Source organism: Hippoglossus stenolepis, chromosome 15 (genome assembly GCF_022539355.2).
Source record: "Hippoglossus stenolepis isolate QCI-W04-F060 chromosome 15, HSTE1.2, whole genome shotgun sequence".
NCBI lineage: Eukaryota > Metazoa > Chordata > Actinopteri > Pleuronectiformes > Pleuronectidae > Hippoglossus > Hippoglossus stenolepis.
In genome coordinates, this window is record NC_061497.1 from 10,827,101 (window position 1) to 10,837,764 (window position 10,664).

At 43.9% G+C, this 10,664-nt stretch overlaps 1 protein-coding gene across 3 annotated transcripts in view; it reads right to left on the bottom strand.

The window, feature by feature from the left end:
• The window catches only part of ltbp3 (latent transforming growth factor beta binding protein 3), a 35,637-nt gene extending 25,313 nt beyond the window's left edge, over positions 1-10,324 (bottom strand). For all 3 annotated transcript variants that reach the window (XM_035178170.2, XM_035178171.2, XM_035178169.2), the window contains exon 1: positions 9,698-10,324. In XM_035178170.2, coding sequence (XP_035034061.1) covers positions 9,698-9,935 — 238 coding nt within the window. In that variant the 5' untranslated portion in view covers positions 9,936-10,324. The remainder of the gene's footprint in view (positions 1-9,697) is intronic.
• Positions 10,325-10,664: the final 340 nt, after the last annotated feature.

A 10,664-nucleotide genomic window follows, 5' to 3' on the forward strand; every position in this document is an offset into this window, starting at 1 on the left:
TGCCAATACACTTTTGGATCAATATGTGATTATTTCCAGGCTGATAGAGAAACCTGGTGTAGTAGAGTAACTGTGATGGATGGTTCGGATTCAGACTGGTGACACACAAGACCTCATGACTAAACTATGTCTCACTGGACTTTCACTGGAGGAACTGATTACATAGAAGTCAAACATCCTTTGTAACTTGCATATTTTTGTTGGGTCAACAGCTCATAATTAGCCATGGTCATCATATCACACATGTTGTTGTCATTGTGAGGTTACAGGCGACCAGCAGAGACGATACAAATAGCCCAAAAAACTGTCCCTGAAGTAAACCACTCTATTGAACAAACATATGTATTGTGTTAAAGACTGAGCTTTAGACATGGTAGCTTAAACCGATTTTTACCCTTTGGCAAAGTCAGAACCAGCTGATTCCAATCCTTATGCTAAGCTAAGCTAACCATCCCCTGCCTCCAGCTTCATGCTCCTTGGACACATGTATGTGTGATGTCAACCTTCTCATCTAACTCAAATGTCTTTTCTAAAAGCTCTGCCTTTGACTTGTAACTCTGGTTTGGTCTACACCAACTTCAGATTACAACAGCTGCATAAGTAATAAACTCAAGTTTTCGGAGCTGGAATTGGATACTCTGGTGTTTTTAGGAGGGGGTTGGCTACATGAGAGACTCAACCACATGGTCAGCGTCCAAGCGGGGAAATCAAAACAATGAGCTACAAATGGCTAAAAGCTGCTTAGAGCTACAGAGTCAGGTGTTATTACTATCAGTGGGTTCAGTGCTATCGTATCACACAGTAATTTCATTAAATGTTGTTTTAATCTAAGTTTACATTTCTATAAGTATTCCTATACAGTGTTTTGCTCCTGTTGAATAGTGTCTTTGTGGCCTTACACTTCCGAGGGTGGTTATCAGTGGCAGAGTTACAGTCAATCATAGCATCAAAACCTGTGACGTATCAGAGTGTGACAGACAAACGTCAACAGGCCACAACATGCAACAGCTGTTCATTCTTCTTTTAGAGAAAAAAATACTGTCCAGTTAGTTACCTCCGACAAGTAAGTTCTGTTTTGATCAGCAGGATTACGCAAAAACGAGTGAAAACATTTTGGTGACGATCTGGGTAAATTTGGCAATTCCTCTTTTGGGAATTTCTATTTTCTCTTTTCTGTAACATTGCGAGATATGGGGTTTTTCGAAATTTACACCAATTTACATGGAATAATTCCTGGATCTTGATGAAAATAGTGTATTCAGCAAATCTAGTGGCAGCCAACTTGCTTTTGTGCCTTTCCCATTGTGTCATAATTTCGAACCGGCCCCAATTCAGATACATGGTCAGTGGCCAGTGATTAAACATGAGCTTGCCGATTGGTCTGGTGTTTAGGCTGCCATCTTCCATGACCATACAGAACTGTGACTAAACAACACTGGGCCCCATTCACTGGAAACATATGCCCCAAGACCAACTGTTTGAGAGAGAATATAGGGGAATGGCTATCATTGTACGACGCGGTTGCCTTTACCATCAGGTCCAAAGCAGGAAACCACATCCCCAAAATACTCCTCCCATCAACTGGCACTGTGGGACCACATACCACGCCAAGTGAGAAAGAGCAACGTATGAAGTGGGTCAGACTCCTGCAGCTGAGCCAGACGTTGGGAGTAAATGACATAATCACTGCCTTTTGAAAACACAAACCTGCGTACGCATTCCTCCTCCCCCCCTGCAGAACTCTCAGTGCTCTGTCAACCCCCTGAAACTGAGCAGCCTCGGCCTCAGCTATCCAAACAATAGCGCGGCCCTTTTCCCGGGTCCACCACTGTCACCGAAGGCATTCATTACCCCTCACAGTCAGCCTAAAACAACAGTTTGTTAACCTTACAGAAACTGGACGATGACGACGAGCAGACTCCTCCCTGAGAAACGGAGACAGCCATTGTCAGGAAGATCCGGATGGATCTTGCATTGAGGATTTAGCAATTATCCAAATCTAAATTAAAACTCTGCCTTGCACAATGGGATTTTTACATCTAATTGAAATATGCGTTGCGGTTTGAAAAGTCCTCGTGTGGGTATCCAGCGTTACCCTGTCAGTCCCCTCTGGCAGTGATGTTTATGGAAAGAGAGCCAGAGAATTAGACAGGATCTTGGCATGAATACGGATGATGTCATATAATGACTGTCTAAAAGCCTCAGCTAAAGGAACTGGAGGCAGGTAGAAGAGTGCTGACAGTGCTCCACTGAGATTATGTCAGATACCTGCCCTGAGGGAGAGTCAGCACTCAGCGCCGGAGAGCGGGGCAGGTAACGTCTGTAGGTTGCACACTCTCAGGCCACGTACGGCGGCAGGCAGCGCTGGCAAAAGCCGTGTTGTTCTGTTTACCCTGGCTAATCACTGCAGCTACAGGGTCCTGCACGGTGTGGGTGCAGCTCCTAGCGCTCGCATTCCTCTGAGCAGCTTTAAATAACTGCTCCGTTTCTCCCCCTCGCTAAGCAAATGGGAGGAGAGTGTTAAAGATGGCAAAGAAGGCTGTTTGTTTGAGCTGGATTCAGTACACCACTCTCGAGCACCAAACACACTTAGGTACACACACGCATGAAGATACGCACACTGTTCCCTTGTGACGTTAAAAAAAAAAAGCCACTAATTGCAGCTTTGTTTTCTGTGATGCCTTTTGCAACCTGGAAATTGTTTTTCTTGCAGAAAGTAATGGCACGGAGGAGTTTGATTTCATGAGGGACTTGTGTATGCTCTGAGTGAATGTTTTGATACAACCTTAATAAATATATATACTGGAAGAATTTTAACCCATAAAAAACACCTTTCTTTAGATGTTGCCATAAATTGGAGAGTTGAAACCCTTGTGATTAATGTGGACATAAACACACTTATCCCAAAGGCGTTTGTGAAGGTACTGCATACAGTACTAATAGTGTCCTTCTTGGGAAACAGAGGTAAAAGGTTAATAAAAATGGCAGATCCCCAAATAACCACGTGTGATTTCCCCAGCATGCATAAATAGACGGGGAGAGATGACAGAATGTGCATCCAAAAATATTAAAACGCGTCCTTGACAGGGAGTTGGAGCTCAGCCTCCAAGCACACATGATGAACGTTTCACCACAAGTAAGAAGCTTTTTCGCGATAAATAAGCTGCAGATGAGCGTGCATGACGTGAGCGAGCGCAGGAGCCGTGCCCGACTTTGCCCCTTGAGCTCCGTCCAACCTGTGGCAAAAAATCCGGAGTGCTGCAGGTTTTTGGTTGCCTGTGTGAGACCGCCTTCTCCAAAGTTTTGGCACGGACGAAACAAGAGTGTGTGGGTAAGAGCAGAGGGCTCTGGAAGGTAAAATAAACTCGACTTCTAAATAGAGAAAATGCCGAACCAGCTCCGTCGACTGCGTTTGACCGACTTGTCCTCGTTTTCATGGCTCCCATGGACCTCTGACCCATGCCAAGGGAAATCCAAAACAAACCACAGGGCTACTACTGTCACTTTACTCTAAATACAGAACCACATGGGAAATCCTGAAATAGCCGTATCCACTTCTTATGATGCCCATTTTAGGTGAGACGTGGCTCAGGCTACGATATGATAAGCCCATTTCCTGTCCAACATGAGGCCCAGTGCTTTTATTTATTCCAGAAAAAGAAGATAATCTAAAGCAGCAGACGTGTGGAGGCCCGTTGAAGATGAGATGCGGAAGAGATGCGGAGGACAGATGAGGGTTATACGACTGTCGGGGAGCCAAGCTGCTGATGCATACACGTAAAAAAAAAACTTACATTCTCCAAGGAGCGGAAAGAGGCATTGTCACATTCTCTTCCTCTGCCTATCCTAGAATTTACAGCATGGTTTCATAAGCTGAGGATTTTAGAAAAATATGTCGACTGTTGGGTATTTCCACAGACAAACACGTGGAGATAATTACATAAGAAATGCTGGTAAACAAGTCCAGGTTCAAGGGAGCCGTAGCACAACATGCACAAATTCAAGAGTTAACAATTTTACAATCTGAAAATCCAACTTCCCACCATTATCACATGCAAGCCCGGCTCCCTCCGTCATCCCTCCAGATTCTTTATGAACGCTGTCCTAAACCATAAATCCAGATGTAATAAACAGCACAAGATGCACATAAAGAGTAACAACGCCTCCGCTTCCACCCATGCACGGCCTTATGATGACTTACACAGATACGATGTGGAATCTAGAAAAAAAAAAAAAGGCACATTAGGCCGTAAAGTCTCAACTTTAATCCGCCTGCCAACGTGCCTGGGGAGGAGTTCAAGTTTCCGTGCTTTCATCAGTTTTTAAGAAGTGCACGGAGAAATAGAGATCTATTAGGGACATGTGGGATTCCCTGGAGACATGTGAGCGGAGCATTTCTGGCACGTTTTTACCGTCACTGCGGCGGATTCGAATGTGTCAAGTGAGTGTTCAGCTGTCAAGGTTTCTTAATCTGATAAGTATGTGGTTTGAATTGTAGTGTGTGCCGGAGCACGGAGAACACGTGTAAAATAATGATTACACAGATAGACTGCTATGATGTACTGTGTACAATGTAAGTTAAATAGGCCGGTGCATGAGGTCCGCTAACTGCTACTTAGCTTAACCGTAACAGATATTCTATCATCGCCGGCTGTCTGCGTGACAATGAGTTCAATGTTACAGCTGAGTCGAAGCTCGGCCCCCACACAGGTTCAAAAGTACAAAGCTGCGTGCTCGTTCACGTGATTTGTCCTTGTGTTCACGGCAGACTGAGACGATCGGTTCTGCAAAAAACATCTGGGTGGTCGTCTGTCCTTCTGTCTCACGCTGCGAAGGCGTAATCACACACTGCTCAGATCAGACAGGTCATAATTTACATTTATGACTTTGTTGAACTTGAGATGATTTATGTTCATGAGTGAATTTCTCTTTTTAAACAAAGATCATGTCTGTAAGCAAACAAATACACTACAGTGTCTGACAGCAATTCACAGGACAAATGTCTAAAGCTTCAATCGGTATGGTTATAACTACACCAATAGCTGTGTCTCAATTCAAGGCGACATTCTTCAGGGGCTGCATTTGAGGACTGATTGCATCACAGCGGCTTGACTAGACTGTTCCATTTCAAAGGCTCCTTGTAATGCAGTTTCCAACGGATGGATCCTTTGCGGCCCAACCTATCCCAGGATTCATTGCACTTTGGTGATGAACCGTTTTTCAAAGAGCTAATGGTGCCAGCAAGCCACCCAGTGCTTGAGTATCACGCTTTAATTCAACCGAATGTTGCACTCAAAACTTTTTCATCATGTCCAACCTCAGCTCTGTTGCTAGGCAACAGCAACAAGCTGGTGACGCCAATCAGGCAAATCTTCTGTAGACCAAACCTTCTAATTTCCGTTTAATTTCGGTCCAGCCTTTGCAGTTTACCCAGCCCATGAAGACTGCATCCTTCATGGGCCGAATAGACCGGATCCTCTGAAGTAGGTAGCGCCTGAAATTTGGAAACAGCTTATGTCCAAATGCAATTGCTCATTGTGACATGCATGGAGCGTTTTAATGTCTTTCAGCTAATTGTTTTGTTTTGTCAGCCCAACATCACTTCCATGTTGCCATTTTTAGCAAATAAAGTATCTTGAGTAGGATATAAATGTCTGCACCACATTTCATGACAATCCATCCAATAGATGTGGAGGTATTTCACTCAGAGCCGCAGACCGGTGATCAGCAACTTCAAACGAATTCATCTTCTGGGCACCATGAATGTCCGCCCCAGATTTCATGGCAATCCATCTAATGATTGTCCAGATAGTTCACCTTGCACCTAAGTCATGCACCGTTACATTAGCATGGCTACAACAAAGATTTGCAGGTGCGTTATCTGTGATCTGCCTCCTTTTCTCCTTTTCATATCTCTGTAAATGGAATGCTTTGGGCTTTAGACAGCTGGTCAGAAAAAATAAACAGTGTCAAAACATCTCCTTGGAATCATGAAGCCCGGCCAACACTGACATATTCTCCAGTTTGTTGTCCAGCTGTTATACTCTGGGGTATCCTAGCATTTCAAGGATTTTCTTTTGATAAACAATTCATAATCTGGTAAACATTCCTATAGGATTTAAAATAGTATTACTGCAACTGCAATTTTCCCTGTGTTAGTTAGTTTCTGTATTGTTTTCATAGTTATGGACATAAAAACAATCTTCATCTGCTGGAAGAAGTCCCAGATCCATCACGACTCAAACCTGACTGTTTCTTGGCTTGTCCACAAAACGCCAGCCAAATTCAAGAGAACTACTTTACAGACTGTGAAATGTTGTTGCATACTGAAACACAAAAAGGCCCTGAAAAGTATTTCAGCATTTTCCCAAATTCTCAGGAACTACTTTTCTTTTGAGGAAAGGTTTGGGTTCGGCTGAGTTTTGCTCGGCCTTTCTGTCTTGGCGTCAGAATCGCTCAAATATGGAAAAGTCTTCATATTGTTGCTGCTCTAGCCATGGCCGTTTTAACACGGGAGAGAGACATTTCCACTTGTCCGCACCACATTCCAGCCCTGACACTGAACATCATCTCTCTGAGCAGAAGTCAAACCCACGATCCTCTGCTCAAAAAAAACGTGTACAACTCAGGAGGGATCTGTTTTCGGACGCTTTGACTGTGAGGTCCAGGAGACAGGTGACTGCAGAACAGTTTCACTCTCCAGTCCGAATGTGCCGCACCGTGAGGTATTCCTGGAATTTTAAATGTCTTTCTCGGATTATTTGCCACAGAAGTCCCAAAATGCAACGCAGCACAAGGAAACTGAGGGAGAAGAGGAAGGCCTGGTGCCCAAAGCAACTCTCGGACTCTTCACACGTTGAGGAGGAAGAGCGCTGTAATGGCGCTACAAGTGGGATTCACTTGACCTTGATTAAATCCAGCCTGTTTACCTCCACATGGGCATACCAAAGAAAACAGCTGGAGAGGCTCCATCTGTATCCCCAAGTACAGCTCCTCTGTACTGCAACACTGTCTGTGATAACAGTAAGAAGCACCACAACCATGCACCTTAGAGTCAGTAACATGGATATGATTTGTATGCATTTCTTTTATAGGAAAGCCTTTTATTTTATGATTTTTATCTGGTTTTAACGGACGTTTGTTTTCTTTAATGCTATCTTTCTTGTTTTTGTTTTGTCTTGCTCTGTTCTTTGTTGTTTTATTCCCATATATTTTGAATAGCACTTTTTAAACTTGTTTATATATACGTGCAATAGAAATAAAGTATTACTATTGTATTATTTGCTTTTACTGACGCCCTGGATTTCTACAGCCCCAGATGAATACACAGCACTGATTGAGAGTCATTTTCATCCGGTAGTACTACATCTAACCTTCTCCTTTAAAATTCTAACATAAAAACACGTGTGTAATGATTCAGAGGGGCTGCTAAACTCTGGTATTACAATTAAGATTATAGGGGTGAAAAAGGTGAGAACAGAAAGTATACGACAGCATGCACACTCAAACTTGAGGTGCTGGAACAGAAGTGATGAAAACCAAAAGACAAGACATTTTCGCAAGGAGTTAATAAAGGTAGGGTCATTAAAAAGTTTGTGTGAGGCTCAACTGGTGCGCAGACATTTCTTATCTTTTAAGGAAACGTTAGGATGACGTGAGTTCGAGGAACAGTTCGGTTGAATGTGCTCCATTTCTTGTAAGACAGAAGATAGTGGTTCTGGCACTAATGTCCAGGGATATTTGACGGTGTTGCATCACATGCCTCAACCTCTGAAGAGCTGTTATCATGTGTGATTTGGTTTCATGATGAATACAGGGGTTTTATCAACCTTTGGTGAAACAGAGACAAACTAGAATAACAGTTAGTAGAGCGCATATACCACACACTCAAATCTCGGTCTCCTAAATATGCCTGATTTTTTCCCCTCTTTCTTTAAGATCATTGAATTGTTCCCTGGGAAATCCAAGGAAATGTAAAAAAAAATCACTGAAAGAAATTTATAAAGAATTCTCAAATCCACGCCAAAATTCAGTCGGTTCTACCAAGTTTTGTTCGGTAGTTTCTTGCGTGATCCTGCTGACGAACTAATTTTGCCTCTACTGGTACAAAGACAGCCATGACTCGGACTATCCTTTATGGCACAGCACCCCTGTCCTCCCAGAGACGTCAGTGAGCTCACTTCATCTTGTGCTGAACCTCTTTGGTCCTGGTGACTGTCTCATTCTCTACTCTGAGCGGGTGGGAGGAATAGCGGAGCAGTGGGAGTTGGTTCCGGGCCAGAGGCTGACGTATAGACTGCCAGGCTCCATGTCTCACCACAGCTGATGTGATGCAGCACGTAAAGGCTCCACTCATGCCAACCAGACGCTGGAGTCGAGGGGGGAAAGTATAGATCTTAAAAGTACATTTATATGCGACGTAATGAGCCATGCTTCACTAATTAAAGTGTAATGTGGGAGCATTTTCCAGCAATGCAGTGAGAGGTAAACCCTCCTCACCTCATCTTAACCTCCTATTTATTTACAAAGCCCAGTTTATACCCACTTGACATAAATCATGAATTCATGGTGGAAACCAGCTTGTGTTACTTTAATGTAAGATATAAAGAAGACAGACTCCAATTTTAAGGAGATAAAGGTACTGATTGTTTTTCTTGTTAATATCTACGACAGGAGGTCACAGAGGAGCACAGTTACTAAGGACATCGTGTTGGACAGTGTACTCTTTTTGACAATGTCCATTACTTACTCCATTACTACAGAGATTAAATGTGTACTACATTTGTACTACTAGTTACTTGGCTGTTGAAAGTTTTGAAGGTGATAACATAACAATGTGAATGTGAAATGTGTTGCACTGTTGCAAGTTTAAGTTTCAAATTAACCAGACACGAAAAGACTACAAAAGTTAAAAAGGCTACTGCTACAGGGCTGGGCAATAAAACAATATCAATCATTGTTGCAATATCATTTTCGTCAATAGCAATACAACAAAAAGTCAATATGTATATCCATAGAATGCTTATACATCGTGCAAGCACAGAGTTGATTAACCTCAGATTTGTAATATTTTATCAATTCATCCTCACAAAGAAGCGTTTGGAACCACAACCTTCACCGAGGAGCAAACTTCTTTAAACTTCAAATAAATACTAATGTGACACTTATGGTGATAATTATCTCTATCGACTTATATGAAAAATGTTATCTTGACATATCGCCCAGCCCTATACTGCTGTATGTGCATTGAAGTAGGAATATAGATGAAGGACTTTTACTTGTAAACAAGCAAAAGGCACTGGAGTAATATCACCCCTCAACCCCATCTGGTAAGAACATTATAAGTGAGCAAATATATCCCTCAGTTTCCGTCTAAATAACTATTACAAGTAGTTAATCTCACAGATTAATGTCTGGAAAGCAGATAAATGTGAAGGTAGATCCAGTGCACTGTGATCAACAGTTAGATTCACAGCACAGTGGCTAGTTGTGTGAGGATTTCCTGCTTATCTTGATATCTAACTTTTTGATAACTCAGAAAGTCCCTGTATGAGGCACCAACTCCCTCCCTTCACCTCTGTGCAGGGGCTGTGAACCCGGGGTCAGGACCATTAGCTAATCTCAGCGGCCTACTTAAGAACCCCCCCTCACAAATAAACACTATTGTTCCAGCCTCCATCGGGGCCCGTCCACTCACCGACCCTGAAGCCCGGTCCGATGAGCGTGTCGGAGGCCTGGCCGTTCTCGGCGATCAGCGTGGTGTTGTTGCCCTGCTCGCAGGTATCCTGACACTGGCCCTTCAGGCAGATCCGCTTGCAGATGAGGGGAGCGATGACCACCTTGAAGCGCTCCCGTGTGGAGGAGCGCTCCGTGCACCACGCCAGCCTCTGCACGCTCAGCCAGATGACGAGCAGATGGGGGATCAGAGAGGGCATCCTGGCATCCTTCACCGCCCTCCACACAGACCCGGGGACATCCACGGTTCCAGCTCCACAGCGCCTGCTTTATTTGCCTTTAAACCCGAGGCAGATTTTTTGACGTCTCATACGGCGGAGGAGGAAAAAAAGAGCGCGTCCTCCCTCCTGTTTTCTCTCCTTAAAAGCCTCGCGTACCCAAGTGATCCGTGCGTAAAAGCGACGCGCTTGGCATCTTCGGGGAGTTTTCTCTTTGCCGTCCCTGCTTGTTGTTTGAAAAGTTTTGTGGTTCTTCCTTCTTTCCTTCCTTCGTTCTTTCTCTCGCCTTGTTCCTTTGGAGAGAGTTGCGGAGAGAGTGCGTATGTGGGTTCGAGAGAGAGAGAGAGAGTGAGAGAGAGAGAGGGAAGGGAGGAGAAGGAGAAGGGAGTGAGCCAACCCTCTCTGGAGAAAGCTGGCAGCGGGCCAGCCAGGCGGTGCAGGAGCGAAGCTTCAAGTGGTTTCCTTGTTGGTTCATTCTCCCAACATCCCCCTCCCCAAATCTGCTGCCCCCACACTCACACACACACAGTGAGTGTCACTCGGAAAATAAGAAATATAGAACATATTACGCATTGCTGTATACACACCTTTGTGTCTGATGAGGGATTCTGAGGAGGGGAAATATCAACTATTCTCAACCTCCAGTGAGTGTAGCATGTCCAGAAACAAAGTGTTAGACATCTGTGATATTATATGAGTCATCAGGGTCAG